Source organism: Ahaetulla prasina, chromosome 1 (genome assembly GCF_028640845.1).
Source record: "Ahaetulla prasina isolate Xishuangbanna chromosome 1, ASM2864084v1, whole genome shotgun sequence".
NCBI classification, from domain to species: Eukaryota; Metazoa; Chordata; class Lepidosauria; order Squamata; family Colubridae; genus Ahaetulla; species Ahaetulla prasina.
Window position 1 is genome coordinate 332199055 of NC_080539.1, and position 23075 is coordinate 332222129.

A 23075-nucleotide genomic window follows, 5' to 3' on the forward strand; every position below is an offset into this window, starting at 1 on the left:
ATTAGCCCTCTACCCATCTCACCACATGGCACCTGGGAAGATTATATCAACCAGCAAGATTTAACTCAAGATAACTTACAAAGTTACCCTGCATGACCCCATGGGAATCTGACAATCAATCAGAATACATTTCTTTCACAGGAACAGGAAGCAAGATCAAAGCCCAAGAGAGGGTATAAATATATTGCACTCTCCACTGCATGTGGTCAGCTACCCAGGACTTAATGTGATCCTGTCCACCATTAAACCATCTTTCCAATCAGCCTCCATGTTTCCAGTGTCTTTCTCCCCACTTAGAACTGAACACAGATGGACATTTCTTCCAAAAATTAATTTATTTTTTATTAGCTTGGGTTATATGACTTTGCATTTATAAAGATTCTAAGTAGTTACTTAATGAAGTAGCCATCAGACCACATATAAGTGACCCTAGGCTAGGCAACTCCTGGCCAGATACAGCTGCAACTAGTATGTCAGCCTAAGTTACTAAAAGGCACATGTGTCTGCAGTGTCAATGATCGAGAAACACCTCAAACAGAGAAACAAATTATTCAAGGGACTACAACTCTCTATAGCAGGGGTGTCAAATTTGCAGCCCGCGGGCCAGATGCATCACACACTGGCCACACCCATCCCCGGTTTAGTGAAGGGAAAAAACTTGTGATATGGCACAAGACAACGTGACACTGTGATTTTGACACCCATGCTCTATAGCAGTGATGGCTAACATTTTCGGTGCTGAGCGCCGAAAGTGCACGGGTGCGCGCTCATAATGCAATGCATGTGTGACCCCCACATGTGCCTGCCCCCACACATGTGCATATGACCTACTCATATGTGCCCTGCCCCCACGCATGCGCATGCAATCTCCACACATGCGCGTGCAATTCCCGTGTGCATCCTGCCACTGTACATTTGTGCGCATCTCCTGCATATGTCCTGCTCCCCCGTGCATGTGCGGCAGACCTGAAAACTAGCTTGTCGGCAGGAGGCGCACACGCATGTGTGGTGGAGCTGAACTGGGGTGACAGCTCGTGTGTCACAGAGAGGGCTCAGCATGGCACCTGTGGCACATGTGCCATAGGTTCGCCAACACTGTATATAAAACTGCTCTATAGATTTGGCTATGCATCGGTCAGCCAGCCAGATGAAACACTCATCAATAGCACTTCTGGTTTATTGTCCTGACAGTTCTGAACTGAATGAATCCAAGATACTTTGTGATCTGCTGAAGATATTCCTTTATAAAAAGAAAACCTGAACAACTTCAATGTGACCTATGGTCTCTATTGTTTTTAAGTGATTAGACTGGTCTTAACATCTGGGGAAAAGATATACACTGGTCCTAATATCTGGGAACAATTATAAAGCATGCTGGAAATCATAGATTCAATTTACAGCATCTCTAAGAACAGCTGCAATATTTCTGTCTTAAAGCCTTAATAGCTGGTGCATAGGACAAGGTAGATGGACCAGTGATAGAATAATTTGTAAGGCAGATTATATGCCTATATTCTATTGGAAATAATGGTCTGTTCAAGGAATCGCAGAATCATAGTTCATTTCATTTGTATAAGATTTCTCCACAAAAATCAGGAATTTTTGGTTTAAAAATTCCTGATTTTTAAAGGTGTATGAAATCTATCATTAGTTTATTTGTATGATATATCAATATCCCCCACCTTAAAAAAATTCTAGAGTTTTACATTATAGTTTTCTTACCAGGTATTATACTAGCATAGCGTAGCATAGCGTAGCATAGCATAGTGCAGCATAAACATAAACTATTATCTGGAGATAACCTGCTATTGGTAATTTCTATGCCAAAAGGTATCTGAAGATATTCAGTAGCCCAGTAAAATAAGAGTCATGAGGACAGGACTATTTTTTAGTAGTGTCAACAATGCCTTTCTTTGATTTAATAACCATGCACTTTTTCAATAAATTCTTCAATGAACCATTAAGGGACTTATTCATTTGACTACAAATACTGAAGAATGACGACATTTTCCCAAATGAAATTGACTGCAATAAAATGATCCTTGATAAGTGTGATCTCAATTGTTATTACAATTTTTAGTTACTCAAATAAAATTCCTTTCCTACCAGATCTACTAGTCACATGCAGGTCTGCAGAAGATGTTAATTCAATTTAAGCTTAGCTCCACAGACTACACAGAGTTGTCCATGTACTGGTAATTTCCTTTGCAATAGTATGTTAGTAGTTACTTCCAGGATATTCATTTTTCTAATCCCTTCTACAACTCTAGAATTCCCTGGTAACTTTTCATCCATTCTCACTAGGTATGACCCTGCATAATTTAAAAATAAATAAAATCAATTAAACATAAAGAGATAGGTGTGTCCCATGAAATCTTTGCTATCTTTCTGGTATCTTGGGATAGTTATCATCTTTTAAAGTTACAAAACAAGGTTAAAGATTTAGAATCCATGCAGCATCCATGCATACTTGCAATACTAAAATGAAACTGCATTAAACAAGAACATATTTGGTCTTAATGCTGGATAAACTAGTATTGTTTAGAATATGATGAATTTACAGTTTGCTGTTTTATGTTTAAAAATCACTCTGTCCCAGTTGGTTTGGAGAATGCTTTCTGCCACAAGAATATGCCACTCTTAACCAACATCAGTGAAGGCCTTTCTCTGTTTTGCTTTGTTTTTTTGCTTTTAAGCACAGTTGGGTGTCCAACCTAGCAAAAGGCTACCCAGGGATAGCAAAGCTGTGCAATGTTTTTGTTTTTGAAGCCTTTAGGGAATGTTTCCTTTGGTTGGCTTTCTGGTTTTTTACAACTTCGCCTTATTCCACTACAAAGCACTTACTGCTTCCAAAGAAACATGTAGGTCTCTGCCATAGAAACTGTCTTCCAAATGGCCTGGAAGAGGCTCCAACTCCCAACCTCCTTTTTTGCATTATGTGCAGTGGCTCCATCACCAATATTGTCCCAAATTTCCATCAGTTTGAAGGAAGCACACAGACACGCCCTAAAATACATGTACATGGCTTAAAAAAAAATGTTATGCCCTCCTCGCCTTCGTCCGAACGATGGCTTAATTAGCCAACTCTTATCAGCTCTGGCAGCAAAAGAGCCAGCGTCTGCCAAGAGCCCTCGTTGGCTGCCAAGACGCTGGTGAGTCACAACCTTCAGTTCTAGTCAATCCGTGGATTTGCCTGATTCAGAGACACACCAGCTCTTGCTGCCTTTTATATCCTGTGAGGTGTGGCTCCATGACTCAGCACTTCCTAGGCCTGCCCCTCCCCTGCTTCTGTTGTTCTCTTCTCTCCTGCCTACGAAACCTGGGATTGAGCCAAGCCTGATTGCTGTCAGCTGGGTCTGCAGGCGTGGCCTGGGGGGGGGGAAAGTCAGGGGAAGGAGGCCTCGTTAACTCTTTCGCTTGGCCTGCTTCTGGCTCCTGGAGCTGATCCAGGGAGGCCGGTGCTTCTGAGGAAAGTCCTGATGGCCCTTCCCCCTCACTGTCCAAGTCACTTTCTGGCAGCAGGCTTGGCTCCGAGTCACTTTCTGGCAGCAGGCCCGGCTCCAAGGCACTTTCGGGCATGGGGCCAGGTTCGGGGGTGGGAGCCACAACAAAAAAACAAAGGCTACCCAAGCATGGGAAAATTCTGATCCTACCCATGTGAATGATAAGGTTTGTCCACTGTGACCTCTTCCTGTCTCCAAAACATTAAATCTACTTTTGGACACCAAAATGTTGCCTTTCCCTGATCTAGAGGAGCCCTGGAGTTATACTTTTTAAATGTCTAACCTCTGAAGAAAAAGGAGCACTATCTCTCATAGGGTTTATAAGAAGCAGCCTTTATATGTGCTAATACATTACCACATACTTTCTTGTGTCTGAAAACAAGCCAAACTCCAGAGTATTTATTTTACAGTCTATATGCCTCCAAGAGAATAAAAAGACACTACAAGTTGAACTATCTCAATCTGTACAGACATCAGATAAAGATTTGACAGCATCTTGAGGCCTAAAATAGAATGGTGAACTTCACTATGGAGCAGGGCCAGTCTCCTCATTGTATGGGCACAGTCTCCTCTGTGCCTCCCAGAATTGTGAGATTATAACACCCATCATTTTTAGCTAGATTCAAGGGCAAAAAGATGTGAAATTACCGTATATACTCGAGTATAAGCCGAGTTTTTCAGCACATTTTTTGTGCTGAAAAACGTCCCCTCGGCTTATACTCGGGTCTATACGGCTTATACTCAAGTTTTTTTTTTTAAGCCCCTCGGCTTATACTCGAGTATATACGGCTTATACTCGAGTTTTTTTTTTTCTTTTTTTCACATTTTACCGGACTGAAGCCCTGCCGGTGCAGTGAGAGGGCGGGGCGGGGGAGCCGCCAGCCTTCTCAGCTGAGGGAGGAGGTTTCAACCGGTAGGTGCCTCATTTCCCACCCTCGGCTTATACTCGAGTCCCCAGTTTACCCCAGTTTTTGGGGTAAAATTGGGGACCTCGGCTTATACTCGGATCGGCTTATATTCGAGTATATACGGTAGGCTAACTGTATCATTTTGCCCAGATGTCTGTGCTGTAAAAATATCCTATTACAAGCTTCCCTTTCTTTATTTGTATTTTTTAAAAATAATATTTAATAAGATTATAACTAGACTATCAAAAAAGTAAGTAAAAAATCTTCACAATTTTAGAGAGCTATTTTCTGCCTGGCATGTCTAATTCTTTATCATATAATTTGTGTGCTGTTCTTTTTTAGACATAATTGTTTCTATTCTCAAGCATTTACACTGATTGACTTTAATTTAATGGGTGAAAACAAGAAGGTTGATTCTGAATTTCAGTAATTCTAATGTTCTGCAATGAGAAACTGATTAACAGATTGCCAGGTCACAACTGAGATTCTCTCTGGTCTTTGTAGTGATTGATTATACAGAAGATGCCACATTTATAATGAACACTACCCATTCTTGAGCTTTCTGCTGTGTGGTATACTTGGAATTCTGCTTGTAGAAAGCCATAAAAAGCAAAGAAAATTACATGGACCTCTCCATGTAATTGTCTTGGCAGCAATACTAAAGTGGTTTACCATTGCTTTCTAGCCTACAGCCATGGAATCCCAAATATCAAGTTATGTTGCAGCTTTTCAAGAGCAGCTAAAGTTGGCAGCAGAAGATAGATGAAGAGCAAGGGGAAGGATGAGGGGGAAAATGTTGCCTTTCTCTTTAAAGGAGAAGAGTGACTCTCCTTTTGTTAGCTGCTAAATCCACTAAGAATCACAGACTTACAAAGGACCAAAAGATCAACCTGACTATCAAATAGGGTTTGCCTCTTAAGTAAACAAGGAATTGATAAATCAACTGCCAATTTTTTTTTGTTTTACTTAATTTTATATGGGAAACAGATGAACAGAAGAGTTACAGAAAGACATTAAATTATAACAGATTTGAAGAAGGCTGTTGCAAGTATTGTATTAACATCATCTGAGATCAAATTAGGAAAAGCTAGAACAGTCACCAGTATTTTCAACATAAGGCTTGCACTGTATATGAGTGCCTATAGAACAAAAACATTTTCTGTATCAGTCACTGTCTTAGAGCAGCAGTCCCCAACATTTTTGGCACCAGGGACCAGTTTCGTGGAAGACAATTTTGCCATGGACCGGGAGGGGGGAATGTTTCAGTTTTGCTCACTCATCCGCCACTCACCATCAGCTTTGCAGCTAGTTCACTACAGGCCATGGACCAGGTCATGACCTGGAGGTTGGGGACCTCTACCTTAGAGGATAAGGAGGACACTCATTTGTTATACAGATATCAGATTGCACTATCTGTTTAAAATATGGATTTTCTGGAAAATAGGAGACTGTGAAATGTAGTTCTGTCTTAGGCATGGAAGCCTGCGGGTAACCTTGGACCATCATTCTCTCTCAGTCGAACCCACCTCACTTGTTGCTGTGGGGAAAATAGAAGGAAGGAGTATTTGTGCTTGCCATCTTGAGTTATTTATAAAAATAAGAAAGGCGGAATTAGCTAAATAAATACATGAGCCAATTTTAGATCCTTTTGCTTACGAAGTATCTTCCATAACATAAAGGCAAAGTAGAAGAGAAGAATCAAAAAGGTATTCTAAATTTCTCAGACAAGAGAAAATGGATTCTGGCTAAGTTAAAAATAATCCGAAGCGTAGTATATTAACCAAACCCTAAATTTGAAAATAAGATGAAAGTATGATTCTAATGTGGTTCTAATGCCATAGCAAGGCACTTAAGCTGAATCTTATGATGTGTTTTATATATATGTATGTATGTATGTGTTTTTGGAGGTTTTCATGGGTATAGGTATGTAGGTCTTGGCATTTTCGGATCTTTTCCCATGTAAGGTTGAGAGTTATCTTGGTGATGTTTCGACAAGGTCTCACTCATCATCTTCAGACTGGTGTCTTCGGCTTCGTGCTTCTTGAGCAAAGAGTGGTCAGAGCTGCCGTCTCTCTATAAATACTGGTGGGGAGGTGGGGAGTGTTGCTGTGAACGGGTTGGTTGGCTGTGTGGTTGCATCTTGATTGGTAGATGGAGTGGGTGTTTGAAGATTGGTCGAGGTGGGGAGTGTTGCTGTGAGCGGGTTAGTTGACTCTGTGGTTGCATCCTGATTGGTACATGGAGTGGGTGTTTGCAGATTGGTTGGCTGTTTCGTAGCATCCTGTGTGGGTGTGGTCCTGGTCTTTTGTTCCTGAACTTTGGTGTTGTAGCCTCTGAAGTTCTGTGATGTGATGTCTTGAGCAGATAGCTGTGATGCAGCATCCCGGGCCCTGGTTTGGCTCCGAGTCCGAGGTCCTGTCATGTGTTCCTGGTGTGTGTCAGCCTGCTTTGTGTGGGGATCGGAGGGGGGCGCAGCAGCCAGTGGTGTCAGCATGGTCTGGCTTCTGGATGTTGGTTGTTTTTTCGTCTGTGGGATGGGTTTGGGTTTGAATCTGGTGAGGATGATTGGTGGTGGCGTTGTGTGTTGTCCTGGGTCAGGGATCAATTTTCATGCCTGGGACTCGTTTGTTGACCAAGGCTGGTTTCCAGATGTCTGGTAGGCGGGAGGTGTCATCCCACCTACCAGACATCAATATGAACAAACGGGACAACACCTCCCGCCTACCAGACATCTGGAAACCAGCCTTGGTCAACAAACAGTGAGAAATCAGATCTTGCAAGCCTCATATAAGGGGGAGAAGATTCAGATTGCTGGTCAAGATATTTTAATATTAAAGGAAATTCCACCAAAAATGTTAAGGGCTAGGAAGGAATTTGCCTTCCTGGTGAATGAACTTAAAAAACGTCAGATTGAATATAGATGGGATATTCCAACTGGTATAATAGTATATTATGCAGGGAAAGTACATCATCTCAATACAGTTGGAAAAGCAAGAGAATTTTATGTTGAGGCATTAAAAGTTGGAAGTCCTCCTCCATTGGAAGCTAGAAGAAGGGAGACTGAAGTGAAGGAAAGAGATATGGTGGACTTGTAAAAAAGTTAAAAGCATTTTGGATTAAAGTATGGTGGATTATGCAGAATATTTTGAAAAAGAAGATTAAGTTTACTCCGCAGTTCTTTTTACTAGGAATAGTTATGGACTGTACAGTTATAGAGACTAAATTGATTTTGAACTTAATAACAGCCGCAAGACTTTTGATTGCTCAATATTGGAAGAAAGAAGAATTACCCACAATTGAAGAATGGACACTTAAAGTATCAAATCTGGCAGAAATGGCAAAAATCTCTGCTTATTTGAAAGACTATACACAAGAAAAATATATTTTAGAATGGAAAATGTGGATTGATTATAGCATATGAGTAAATTTAGGAAATATTTTGTATTAGATATATTTCTGAAGGAGAGGGGAATTGAGAGTGTGATTAAGTGTGGAGAGACTAGAGATTATAATTTAGGAATTATTTTAGATTATGATTGTTAGTTTTGATACCCTGCATTTTGTTCTGGGAAGTCGGGGTGGGGGGCGGGGGGAGGGGAATTGGGGGGTTGAGGCTAGAGATGGAGTGATGGTGAATGTACAGGGATTAATGAAGATGTATAAATATAATTAATGTAGGGTCGGGTCTGCCCAGTTACCATTTTAGAACGGTGGGGAGGGAGAAAAGAGAGAGTAGGAGGTAGGAAAGAGGAGAAGAGGAAGGAAGAGGGGTAGAAGAAGATCACGTGAAGTGTTAATACCACTTTATAATGTCTTGGTAAGGCCACACTTGGAATATTGCATTCAGTTTTGGTCGCCACGATGTAAAAAGGATGTTGAGACTCTAGAAAGAGTGCAGAGAAGAGCAACAAAGATTATTAGGGGACTGGAGGCTAAAACATATGAAGAACGATTGCAGGAACTGGGTATGCCTAGTTTAATGAAAAGAAGGACTAGGGGAGACATGATAGCAGTGTTCCAATATCTCAGGGGTTGCCACAAAGAAGAGGGAGTCAAACTATTCTCCAAAGCACCTGGGGGTAGAACAAGAAGCAATGGGTGGAAACTAATCAAGGAGAGAAGCAACCTAGAACTAAGGAGAAATTTCCTGACAGTTAGAACAATCAATCAGTGGAACAACTTGCCTGCAGAAGCTGTAATTGCTCCAACACTGGAAATTTTTAAGAAAATGTTGGATAGCCATTTGTCTGAAATGGTGTAGGGTTTCCTGCCTGGGCAAGGGGTTGGACTAGAAGACCTCCAAGGTCCCTTCCAACTCTGATATTATTATTATTAGTCTTAAACTGATTCTGAGTGGCTTATTGAACACAATATTAAGAGCATAAATGATTGAAAACAATTCAACAAATACAGTCATTAGAGGACAGTCAAATTATGTACAGCACTCCCCTGAAGGAATGACAAATTCAACACCACAGACCCTATAGGCTTGTTGAACAAAAAAGGTTTTAATTGCTTCATAAACACCCAAGTGAGTCAATATTCTGTAGCGAATAAGAACTACACAACTGAAGGCAGACTATAACACTAAATTTGGCTACAAAATGATTAAACTGCAGTGATATCTCTCCCTTTCTCAGATAATGTAATGTGTCTAACTCAAACTGAAACTTTCTGAATCTTGATTTAAGTCCAATCTCCGGCTTTATCTCAGACAAAGTGCTACAGGAAATGGACGGAACTGCATCTGAAGTAGACTGAATACTGAACACAGACTGAACATTTAATACTACCCGTATTTGGCAGAATAAGATGTGATCTATTCAAGGGTGAAATGAAGAAAGGTAAGAATGTAGAATAGTACAGACATCTGGGTGACCTGAAAGAGGTTAGTAACTGCTTAATGATACTAGCATCATTTCCCATTTTCCCACTAAAAATAGGCTGCTAAAGCAAATTGAATTCAGTTCTGAAGGCTCCCAAATTCAGAATATGCTCAGAGAAATTCTAGCTTTAATTTTATGTGTGTGTCTTTTGAAGTAGGATCGACATAGATGATATTTTGATTCCAATAGAAAAAAACTATTAAGTTTAATATGTGTTTATAATTGATGTATATAAGAGCAGGATGAAGTGAAAAAATCTTAAATTTGGAAAGCAGACAGTACAATTTCAGATTATAAAATGGTAGTGACGAACTATATATTCATTTGCTTGTTAAAAAATAGCTAAAATCAGAAGTTTCTCTGCATTTGGTACGTAGAAGAAAGTTTAATTTAAAGGAATATGAATAAATTGAATTCCACATCTCCAAGATGAAGCATTATAATCCATTCTACCAACTCCAATGTTTACAATGTAAACCTTTATTTGATTCTGTTGTACTGAATGATCAAACTGGAGGAAATGTTACTTCCCTGAAAATCACAAATAGTTAATACAGCCTACTGAAGCTATTGCCAATAGCCTGAGGAAACTGCTCTAACGGAGCATTTATTGGAAGAATTTAGTGGAACAGTGAAATTTTCACTCAGGGCAAATCTAAAACAAAAAACAATCACAACCCAACTTCTTTCAGCAGGCTTTGAATGATAGTCATACATACATTTTGCTTTATTTGAAACCTCCCAGACATGCTAATTTTGTGTGCAAGCGGGAAAAATAAATAAATGCACACAAAGTTCTAATGTATGATTTCCAGCTAGAGGGCCCAGGTAGCTCTTCTCCTTCCTTCCACTGGTATTAACCACTTAGAGGCACTTGTGGTGCTGTACATTCCTCCCAAATAACTTGTAGCTTCTTCCCTTGTGACTAGGTGTTCTCATTCTATCCTCCTGTATATTCAAGTCCTCCTGAAATCAATAGCTCTGTTCTTGTTTTTGGTTATTCTGATCTTTCAATTATTGAAAGCAAGACAGTGTCTAGGATTTATGAGCTAGAAAAGAAAGGAAAGGGAAAGGAAGAAAGGGGAAACTTCTGTGTGCGTGTGTGATGAGTAAATTCTGAAATTGTAACTATGGTATCCCTTTTAGAGAACTGCACAATCTGCAACACTGCAGCATCTCCATGCTGGTCTATTCAGGAAACAGCTCATCTTGTAGCATCAAGCTTCAATATGCTAACACAGTCTTACCTTTTTATGGCTTTGTAGCAAATGATGAAAACTAGAAAGAGGAACACTGGTATGGCACAGCATGCGGCAATGATTATAGCTGGACTTGGCCAGGGTGCTGCAGCAGGGCAAATAGGAACGGTGGGAGCTGTAAAAGATAACACACTTAAGTTGAGTCCTACCAAACACAAAGTTTATGATCTGAGGAGTTCTTTTAACCCAGAATGAGGAGGAAATTACCAAGAAAGTCAGTTTATACCATAGAACACACTCCACTACCTCAGGTAATAAACTCTACGGTGCTTTCTCACTACATATTTATACTGTAATTCAGCAGTAGCCAACTGCTATAAAGCTACCTTAAATTCTCACTGGTCCATGCAACTCAATGTTAGTAATATTTAGTTTTTGAGTGTTGTCTAAATCCAGCCACTGTGGTTTATGAATTTGGTTTTTGTGGGGTTTAACACGCTCAGTATATCTAGCAAATTGTGACTCACTCTTGTTAACCAAATCAGGCATAATGTGATATACAAACTATTGACAATAGCTCTGCTGGGTTCAGCAAGAGCATCATTCCAAGACCTATCTGGAGATGCCAATGCTTTCTGCAAATGAAACAGATGCTGTGGCACTAAGCTAAAGTAACTTGTAAAAACACTTGAAGATCAGAAATTAAGATGTCTTAACATGGATGGAAGTTCCATTTCTTAGCAGCTGCCAATCAACCAATCTTTGTTTTACCAAGTAAAAGCATGCTGCTATATCAACATATTAAACCCAATGAAGAAATGCACATCAAACATAAATGTCAAATCCTGCAACCACTGTTACAATGCGAAGACTTCTTTACAGAAGTTCTGGGGATAATCCTTCCCGCTCTCCAAACTCCTTTTAGTTCTTATAAGGATTCGTTTCTATTTGTCACTTTATAAAGCACCTGGAAATTAGGATTTCAAAACTATATAGGATAGAATAGAATAGAATTCTTTATTGGCCAAGTGTGATTGGGCACACAAGGAATTTGTCTTGGTGCATACGCTCTCGGAGTACATAAAAGAAAAGATACATTCATTAAGAATCATAAGGTACAACACTTAATGATAGTCATAGAGAAACAGTCAATATAAATATTAAGGATACCAGCCACAAGGTTACGGACATACAGTCATAAGTGGGAGGAGATGGGTGATAGGAAAGATGAGAAGATTAATAGTAATGTAGACTTAGAAACTAGTTTGACAGTTTTGAGGGAATTATTTGTTTAGCAGTGGGATATATACAAAGAAGGGGCTCAGCTCTAAAAAGTGTATTTGTACTGGTATTAATTAAAAGATAGATTATTTCTATTTCATTCTATCATGAAGCTCAAAGTGGCATAAACATGGCTAGTGAATTTAGTCCTTATCAATTTATGATAATTATATAATTAGGCAGATTTGAATCCAAAACTTCCCACATCAAACCCAATTCATGAACTAATATATTCAAAATTAAACCTGAGTTCAGTGGGAAATATTTTTCAGGGAAGTGTGTATAGGAGATCTTTATATAATATTTTTTCCCCAAAGAGGGTTTAATTTATTGTGAAACATTAAAGGGAAACAACATATATTGTTAATTACTTATCAGGAATAGTATCTTCGGGATATTACTTTAATCGACTTACAATCACAATTAACCCCAAAATTTCTGTTGCTAAGAGAGACAGTTGGGAAGTGAATTTTGCCCCATTTTATTACTTTTCTTGCTACAGTTGTTAAGTGAATCACTGCAGTTGTTAAGTTAGTAACAAGGTTGTTAAGTGAATCTGGCCTCCCCATTGACTTTCCTTGTCAGGTCACAAAAGGTGATCTCATGATCCCAAGACACTGCAACTGTCATAAATATGAGTCAGCTGCTGAGTGTCTGAATTTTGATCATGAATTGTGACCATGAGGATGCTGCAACGGTTATAAGTGGGAAAAACAGTCATAAGTCACTTATTTCAGTGCCTTTGTAATATTGAACGGTGTCTAAATGAACTGTTTTAAGTCCAAAACTACCTGTACTGCTAAATATATTTTACTTTTTTGTAGCATACATAAAAAGTAGTTTTCTCCTAATCAAGTTAGTCCATTTTCCATTATTTTTACTACTTGATCAGACGAAATATGTTTTTGAAATTCAGCTATATATGGTCTATTAAGAGGACAGTGAAAGACCGTGGCATCTTCTACATTTGCCTGCTGTTACCCTATGCCTCCCATCGACCCGTACGCTCCCACAGAGAGGGTCTCCTCAGGGTGCCGTCCGCCAAGCAATGCCGGCTGGCGGCCCCCAGGGGAAGGGCCTTCTCTGTTGGAGCACCTACTCTCTGGAACGACCTTCCCCCCGGTTTGCGCCAAATATCTGACCTTCGGACCTTTCGTCGGGAATTAAAAACTCATTTATTTATTCAAGCGGGACTGGACTGATTTTTTAGACTTTTTAAATTTCTTTTTTTTTTTTTTTTTTTTTATTCAAAAAGTTTTACAAAAATTTTTTTTCCCCCCTTTCCCCCCCTCCTCCCTTCGCAACCCCCCTCCCCCCCCCGACTTCCCGGAACGAGCACAAGGTATAGTTAAAAGTAAAACAAACATATGCTAAAAAGTTTTCGTCCCAACTTAATTATACCCCTACAATCATCAATTCCTAACTTCCCCCAAAAGCTATCAAAAATAATACATCATAATCATTCAAAACAGTCTGATAACTCTTAGTCTGATATCTACGTTGAATATAGTCAATCCATTTTCCATTCCTTTAAGTATCTTTCTTGCGTATTGTCTTTCAAAAAGGCTGATATCTTCGCCATCTCAGCCAAATTGGCAACTTTCAATATCCATTCTTGTATTGTTGGTACTTCTTTTTTTTCCAATATTGTCCTATTAGTAATCTTGCTGCAGTTATTAGATTTAAAATCAATTTAGTCTCAATTACTGTACAATCCGTAATAATTCCCAACAAGAAAAATTGCGGCAGGAACTTTATCTTCTTTTTCAGAACATTTTGTAAAATCCACCAAATTTTTATCCAAAAGGTCTTTATGTCCTTACAAGTCCACCAAATGTGAAAATATGTAGCGTCATCACAATTACATCTCCAACATTTTGCTTGCATTTCTGGATACATACACGATAATTTTTTAGGATCTAGATGCCATCTATAAAACATTTTATAAAAATTTTCCTCAGATTCTGTGCTCATGAATCTAACATTTCTAACCCAAATTCTTTCCCACGTTTCCAATAATATTGGTTCCTGAAAATTTTGTGCCCACTTTATCATACAGTCCTTTACCAAGTCCCTTTCAGAATCTATTTCAAGTAACACATTATACAATCTCTTTATATGCTCCTGAGACTGATTTCTAATTTGCTTTACCAAATTTCCCTCGTTCTGCTCTATACCAATTTTTTGATCTCCCTTCCATCTAGCATGTAATTGCTCATATTGAAACCAAGTATAATTTTTCCCTTCCTCTCTTAATACTTGCAGAGATTTTAACTGCAAATTACCTCTTTCAGTATACAAAAGATCTTTATATGTAATCATTTCCTGATTCTGTTCTATGTTTATATTTTCTACTGTATGTCTAGGACATGCCCATATAGGAACCTTATAATTTAGTTTATAAGAGTATTTTTCCAAACACGCAGAAGGGCATTTCTTAGCACATGATTTTTAAAGGCCTTATCCACTTTTTGTCATAAATTAAATATGCATGCCATCCATATAACAAATCATAACCTTCTATATTCAAAATTCTGTCCTCTGTTAAATTAAACCAATCACTTATTGCAGAGAGAGCAGCTGCTTCATAATATAATTTAAAATTAGGCATTTTAAACCTCCCTTTCCGAGAATCTTGAATTATTTTCATTTTAACCCTAGCTTTTTACCTTCCCATATAAATTTGTTAATTCCTTCTGCCATTCCTCAAGATTCTTATCTTTCTTAATTATTGGTATCATCTGAAAGAGGAATAAAATCTAGGTAAAACATTCATTTTAATAGCAGCAATTCTCCCAGCAAAGATAATTGCAATTTTTCCAAACAATCAACTCCTTCTGAACTTTTGCCATAAAACCTCATAGTTATTCTTATACAATTTCACATTTGATGACGTAATATAAACCCCTAAATACTTAACCTTCTTTACAATTTCAAATCCTGTTACTTCCTCTAGTTTTTCTTTCTGTTGTCTGGCCATATTTTTTATTATCACTTTTGTCTTTTCTGATTTACCTTAAACCCTGAGACATTCCCATATTGATCAATTATTTCCAACAAAGATTTACTAGAATTTATAGGGTTTGTTAAAGTAATCACCAAATCATCTGCAAAAGCTCTTAACTTATATTCATACTGTCTAACTCTAATTCCTCTATCTCCTTTACTTCGTATTTTATCCAATAATGGTTCTAGAGTTAAAATAAACAATAATGGTGATAAAGGACATCCCTGTCTTGTTCCTTTCGCAATCTTAAAAGGTTCTGTTAAGCTACCATTGATTATAATCTGTGCTGTTTGCTCTCCATAAATTGCCCTAATTATTCTTAAAAAACCATCTCCAAATTGCATCTTTTCTATTAATTTAAATAAAAAATCCCAATGCAATCGATCAAAAGCTTTCTCTGCATCGAGAAAAATAAATGCTGCTGGAATAAAATTTTTCTTTTCTAAGTACTCCAGTAAATTAACAATCTGCCTAACATTATTCCTCATCTGTCTCCCTTTTATAAATCCAGATTGATCATTATGAATTCTTCGCTGCAGAATCAACATTAATCTATTAGCTATTATTTTAACAAAATCTTATAATCATTATTTAAAAGTGAGATTGGCCTATAATTCCCAGGTTTAGAACAATCCTGTTCCTCTTTGGTATCAATGAAATAAAAGAGGTTCTCCATGAGGGGAATTCTCCTAGTTGTATCTGATTAAATAATTCCTTAAGTGGACCTAACATCTCATCCTGTAAATTCCTATAATAACTAACTGTGAGCCCATCCGTACCAGGAGTTTTCCTCATTTTTAATTGTTTAATTACCAAAATAATTTCTTCCGAGGTTATAGGCCGATTCAATTCATCTGTTTGTTCTAAAGTTAAATTTTTAACCTTATATTCCTTCAAATAATTATCAATATCCCTATTCAATATATTATCTTTAAGATATAAATTTGTATAATATTCTAAAAAAGCTTTTTTAATTTTATCCTGTTGATATCTCTCTTTACCTTTGTATTCTATTTTTTCTATAGTACGTTGTTTTTGTCTTTTCCTTAAAGTGTATGCTAACCACCTACCAGGTCTATTTGCGTTACAAAAGTATTATGTTTGGCATATTGTATATTTGTTGCCACCTGATCAGCCATTATCATATTAAATTGATTCTGTAGTAACTTTATTGCATCTTTAAGTTTTTGATCATGTGGGTTATGTATTAATAATTGTTGTTTCTTATAGATTTCCTCTTCTAAATACCTACGCTGTCTTTGTTGCTTATTTCTCTGTCTATTATTAAGATATATTAATACACCTCTCATAAAAGCTTTACTGCAGTCCCAAACCATTTCTATCGATGTTTCATTATTCAAATTATAATCAAAAAATTCTTTCATCTGCTTTTTACATTGATTTACATTATCCTGATATCTAAACAAATTTTCATTTAATCTCCAAGTTCTTCTACCCTCTTTTCCATATTGCAATTCCATCCAAACAGGACTATGATCAGACAAACATCTTGGAAATATCTTAGTTTTCTTCACCCTAAAAAGCAAATCATTAGAAATTAAAATAAAATCAATACGTGAGAAGGATTGATGCCTATCAGAGAAAAAAGTATAGTCTCTTTCCTCCAGATTCCGCAGTCTCCATACATCTCTTAACTCAAAATCTTCTATCATATCAAAAAAGGATTTAGGCAGCTTTGCATGTGCAGGTATCTTCTTGGAAGAAGTTCTCTTGTCCTTTCGGATATCTATTACTCCATTCCAATCGCCCAATATAATACACGATTTATAATCCCATAGGATCAACTTATCATATAACATTCTATAAAATTTTTCTTGTTGCTGGTTGGGTGCATATATACCAAGCAAGAGAGTCCTTTTTGTTTCTATTGTAAGTTCAATAGCAATATATCTTCCATAAATATCTGCCTCTATTAACTTGGCTGGTATATCTTTTCTCAAATAAACCACTATGCCATGTTTTTTCTCCAAAGCTGAAGCAACAAAATGTTTACCTAACTTTGAGTTTATTAGGTACTTTTGATCTGATAATTTAATATGCGTTTCTTGTAAGCAAATAACATCATGTTTAAATTGTTTCAAATAATGAAATATTTTTCTTCTCTTCTGAGCTGAGTTCAAACCATTGACATTCCAAGTCAAGATTTTATTTGCCATTACTGGGCTGCTGAAGCCTTTGGGCAATCAACTGAAGATCATCCTCCCGTATCTTCGGCCGTACTCCTCCCACCGCTTCTGTAGCAGAGTCCTGAACTTTACTTTGAGTTTGTTGCTCCTTTTCTTTACGCTTAAGGGCTCCCCTCGTCAGTCTTTGTTCTTGTGGTTGTTCCTCTGATGGTAACATCACTGGAATCACCTCAGCTTCCACACCCATTTGAGTCTCTTGAATTCTTTTTTCTATTATTTCTATTTCAAATTTCAGCACTGTAGAAAGAAAATCTTTTTAACTTTTAACTTTTAACTTTTTAAATTTCTAAATTTAAATTTTAAATTTTTAAATCTTCTGTAATTTTATATGGGGTATTTTAGGTTTGTCAATTTGACGGTTTTAATTCGGCCACCATTGAATAAGTTTTTTAAATTGATTTTTAACTTTGTATATTTATTGCTTTTTATCTTGGCTGTACACCGCCCTGAGTCCTTCGGGAGAAGGGCGGTATAAAAGTTTAATTAATAAATAATAAAATAAAATACATATTCCCAGAAGCTGCTATGGCCCAAAAAAGATGACTGGCCAAACCAAATCATCCATCATAGCACCAAGTTATCTAATAATAACGATATTGTCTGGCCCTGTTCAAGGCAAATATTATATTTTATTTGTAACATTATGCATATGGCACACAAAGTATATTTTCAAATAGCACCAATCATATATTTGGACAACTTTTAAGCAATATTTATTTGGGGGGAATTATAATTGGCATATTATTATTATAAATTCTGCTTTTGTCTAAATATGCCGTAGGTGGAATAAAAAGACATAGCCCATCTGAACATTATGCCATCTAAAAAATGAATTCAGCATTAAAGAAATGGTGGATCTTTAACATTTTTATTAGTGGGGATCATTTTAAATACGTGTGTCTTATGTAGTATTCATGAATGCACTTCAGCAACTCCTTGGCATATCCAGAATGTCATCACATCAGCTTCGCTTCATTGTCCCTGACCCTTGGAAATGCAGCTGGCAACACCTGAGCAATCACGAAAGACACGGAGAACTGGATCAAATTTTATAGCAAGAGGAAAGACTGGTAAAAGCATTCTGGTTTTCAACATATGGCTCACAATGAACAATTCTTTGCAGGACACCAGATTGAAACAATTATTTGTGAAAACACAGATCACAGTTAGGCACTTAAAAAAAGCTGGCTTCTCCGCTAGCCAGGGAACTATCCAGAAAATAATAGGTCTCAGACCAAAGAGATTTGTGGAGGGAAAGATAAACTGTGCAGACAATTTTGGGCATTCCACAAAAGAGTAAAAAGTAAATCATTCCTCAAGCTGAGCTTTATTCCTAAAGAGATGTAATTGTTCTTTCCTCAGCAAAAACAGAACAGCTATGCCAGTTGCTTTCTTCCCCTATATTCCTAAAGATTTCCCACAATGTAGTCCTTGGCCTAGGATTCTTAATGGAAGCTAAACAGGACTAGATTATTTTACCCTCTCTGTTGTGACAATACTTTATACTCAATTTAAATGTAATGGGAAAAGATGTAGTATAATTTTGTGCTTTCTGTGAGAAATCGTTCTTTCCCAAGGATTGCAATCTTTGTTTTAAAGGAATTATAGAGACACATTGGGCAGAACCATCTAACATTCAATAATCTTTTTAATAAAGTTCATATTCATAATTCTTAAACCTGTAATTTAGCATACAAGGAGAGCAGTGAATTTGGTAAAATTGCATTTTACATACTAAAAAAAATTAAATTTGCAGGTTTTTTTTTTTTATGTGGAATGTCCATGGAACTTGAATAATGTAAATTCCTAGCAACCACCCAGAATAATTGGTGTCAGGCAACATGTAATAATTAGCAATGGCGTAACACAATTCCAGAATCATTCACTGGAATATATGTAAAAATTATCAAGTGCCAGTAATGAAAAATTGCTGGGAACACAGAGTTGAAAAAGTAACCGAAAATGAGCAGTTAAAATATTGTGGGATTTCTAAATGCTAACTAATAAGGTCTTGGTCATAACACATCAGATTTAATTGTGGTTGAAAAGAAGAAAGGGTAGATAATTGATGTGGCAATCCTAGGAGTTAGCAGAAGAGAAGACAAAGAATTGGCGATCACAAAGTATCCAGCTCTGAAAATCAAAATTGAAAGATGATGGCATAAATCAGCTGTGTGGTGGTTATCAGCACACTGGATGTCATACCCTTCCCCCCCAAAATTGGATGGCACTTAGACTTTTGTAATTCATCAATTACAAAAGGCCATACTGCTAGATCTGCACATATACTATATCCATACATTATGACATCCAAGGTTCCTAGGATGACTGGATTCCCTTTGCTGAATCCTCATGATCCCACAGGATGGGTAGGCAAAATAGTTTAAATTACAGATTGAGGTCTAGCATTGTTATCTCAGAGATTTATACTGATTACCTATAAATACCTATAAATCTGTGCTCAAAACTTAAGAATTTATAACTTACTGCATATAAGTTCGGGCAAACCGTAGTTGTGACCTGCCCCCTCCCCCGCCCCGGCGCTATGCTGTCCTATTTAGCTGCATTTTTTAAGCTGTGTGCATGTATGCAAGTGCACACACGAGCAAAGTGCATGCACAGAAGGCTGCATGCATGCGCGGAAGGCTCACACTCACATTTTCAGTGCTGGGGCGAACCGGTTGTTAAATTATGTGAAGCTCACCTCTGCATATAACCAGTGGTGGGATTCAGCCAGTTCACACCACTTCGGGAGAACCGGTTGTTAACTTCGTGAGCAGTTTGGCAATCTGGTTGTTGGAAGAAATTATTAGGGCAGAGAACCGGTTGTTAAATTACTTGAATCCTACCACTGCATATAACTATGGCCTCTGGTGGCTCAGACTGCTAAGACAGTCTGTTATTAACACAGCTGCTTGCAATTACTGCAGGTTCTAGTCCCACCAGGCCCAAGGTTGACTCAGCCTTCCATCCTTTATAAGGTAGATAAATTGAGGACCCAGATTGTTGGGGGGGCCAATTAGTTGACTTTGTATATAAATATACAAATAGGATGAAGACTATTGCTGACATAGTGTAAGCCGCCCTGAGTCTTCGGAGAAGGGCGGGATATAAATGCAAATTAAAAAAAAAAAAGTAACCACCGCTGGAAAGCTTGAAGGAGCACCTTATTGAGTTAGTTTTCAAAGGTAAATTTATAGTTTTAAAGGTCAGTGTTACTTATTTGCTTCTTTTGGTGGACTACCTAATGAAAGCAATTACATAACAGTAAACATGGATTTCAATTAAAGCGAGTTTCAGAGTTATTTATTCATATGAAGAGCTTACAAATGATCAAATAATTCAAATTGTGAGTGTACAGGCTGCAGACAGGTGTTTCCCAATATAAAATTGTTAGTGTGCTTTTTAAAAACTAGTCTACTGAATATAGTTGAGCTGTTGTCCAAGGAAGCATACTTAGAACTACTCAGTAAAATATTATGGATTGCTGATCTGTGAACTAGACCAGTACCAGCCAGTTTACCGCATATAAATGAATAGATATCCATTCAGAAAACTATGTTAGCACAGACTGGATATTCTTTCATAAACTGGAATCAATGCATATAAATACATAATATTATCCTAAAGGATGATTAGAAAATTATGCATACCATTCATTCTGGTAACCAGGAAAGCCCTAATCAATTCCCAGCATGGTGCCCTCCATCTCTATAGGACTACTATCCCAATAATCCTCACTAGCACGACTCCATTGGTTGAATGTAAGGAATAGCAGCTTAGCACACCTGGATGGTTTCTGATGGGGAAAGTTGAATTAAACTATACATTCTGTCAAGTAATCATGACATTAATTTGGCAGTTCAGTTCAAACGCGTAGCAGTATAGTGCTACAAACTTTCTACAAACCTGAAGTCATTTATTAAAAGTATACTTTTGACATCCCTTGATTCCATTTTTGTCAGTGAAAATGGCAGATCTAAAAATAAATATAATGAATGATACTTGGAATTTCATTCTCTCTTCTTAAAGGATAAATGCTATGTTATCTAAAAGTGCCAGGCTGACAATTTTAAGAGAAAGAGCCTTACAGTTCAGAAAAGAGACAGTGCCTGAATAGTAGAAGTGGAAGGGAGGGAGGGAGGAAGGGAGGGAGGGAGGAATGAATCAGATAAACAATATAATACAATTGTATCCCCAAACAATTGACTAAATTTCTCAACATTGTTACAATGCAGGAGTGAAATGCTCCCAGTTTGTACCGGATCGCCTGATCAGGTAGCGATGGTGGCAGGTGGTTTGGAGAACCAGTAGCAAAAATCCCTGCCCCCCCCAGCATACCCAGCTGAGCCGCGCGATCATCAGAGGTTGTTTTTTTAAACTTTTAAAAGCACGTTTTCTTCGGCCAAAAAAATGCTTTTAAAAGTAAAAAAAAAAAGCCTCTGATGATCACGCGGCTCAGCTGGGATCATCTGAACCTTTTAAAAGCATTTTTTCTACTACCTCTTCAGCCAAAGAAGTTGTAGAAAAATGCTTTTAAAAGTTAAAAAAAAAGTTGGCCACGCCCACCCAGTCACATTATCACCACCACCACCAAGCCACGCCCACAGAACCGGTAGTAACAAATTTTACAATTCACCCCTGGTACAATGACTAGTGATATATCTATTAAGTGACATGTCAAAGCTTTCAGACAGTTTACAAATAATTTATGATTGCTCTTTTGATGTTATCTGTGTGATGTCACAGAATACTTATAACTATTCTAATTTTTCAAAGAAGTCTCAGCTCAGAAATTTTTAAAATGAGGGTATTCTACTCTTACAGACTTATGAAACTCAAAAGTTTTCTAACAGCCATCAAGGATATCTTAGCTGTATAGCTAGATATTACTCTTTCTTAAAGCCTTACTGTAATTTCTTTATGGAATACAAAGAAAACTTGTGCAATACACCAAAATATCTGCAACCTCTGTCACTCTTCTGAGACTGATCTGCTAAATGTGAACCATGAACCAGACTGGGAGATAACTAAAAGACAAGTAACAGAACTTCTGAAACTAAATTTAATACACGTTCTGAAAAAAAAAACAACCCCAACACAAATCCAAAGCATGCTTTTATTTGTTGAGAAATTCAGTCTAGGGAAATGCTTAAATATTTTTAAAATATTTTGAGCCTATCAGTTTGGAAAATTTGATTTAATGCAACATCGTGACTGGGGAATGAGATACAGCTTTCATTTTTACTCTTGTCTCTATTGTTGCTTTCATTTTTATTTTTACAGTATTTTCCAAAATGATTATAATTAAGTTGGAAGCAACCTCAAAAATTGGGGTTAAGAAGTGAGTCACACATACATTAAAATAAGCAAAAGCATATTAATACCATAGTCAATTTATGAAAAAGTTTCTCCTCCCTGTCAATGTAACTAAAGTTCTAGTCATCTTTTCACTTAATATTTAGAAATGCATTGGATGATTCTGAGGCTAAAAAGCTGAAGGCAGTTAAGGTGCTGAAACAAAACAGTTGAAACTGTTGCTCAGTTTAAGAGACGGGGTGATACTAAATTGCCATCCTTCTCTTTCCTATTTGGATAACACTGACTTGTTCTGGTCTGGAATATGATAAATTCTTAGATTATTCTGTAGTTATAGCCACATTTATACAAAACCCTCTTATTAAAGACTTACTATGTATTTTGCAACATATATGGAATATATGGAATATTGCAATTTTTGTCAATAATATGGTATGATGTGCCACCACATCATAGACATCTTACTGTTTGTCTGTCTTTGTAATTTATTATTTTCTCCAGGTTTTTTCTTTGATTCCGCTCTCTCCAGTACTGCCATATCCACTATCCAGACTTTTTTTGTCTTTCTTATCAACAATTGTTAAGTCTGGGATATTATGTCACAAGTTTACTGACTTGAAATTAGTGTTGACCCCTGGATGACTGCCTGAACTAAACCTTGCAGTTTTACAGTAAGGCCCTTTGAAGTTTCAATATAAGAAAAGCACCCAAAGGGCTACAAGGACAATTCTTCGTGCAGACTGCTGGGCATCATACATTTTCCAG

General features: G+C 37.3%; 1 protein-coding gene across 1 annotated transcript in view; it reads right to left on the reverse strand.

Annotated features, from left to right (window-relative positions):
* PRIMA1 (proline rich membrane anchor 1) overlaps positions 1-23075 on the reverse strand; it is a 79507-nt gene that overhangs the window by 16228 nt on the left and 40204 nt on the right. Inside the window, exon 4 of the mRNA XM_058162616.1 lies at positions 10545-10671. Coding sequence (XP_058018599.1) covers positions 10545-10671 — 127 coding nt within the window. The remainder of the gene's footprint in view (positions 1-10544; positions 10672-23075) is intronic.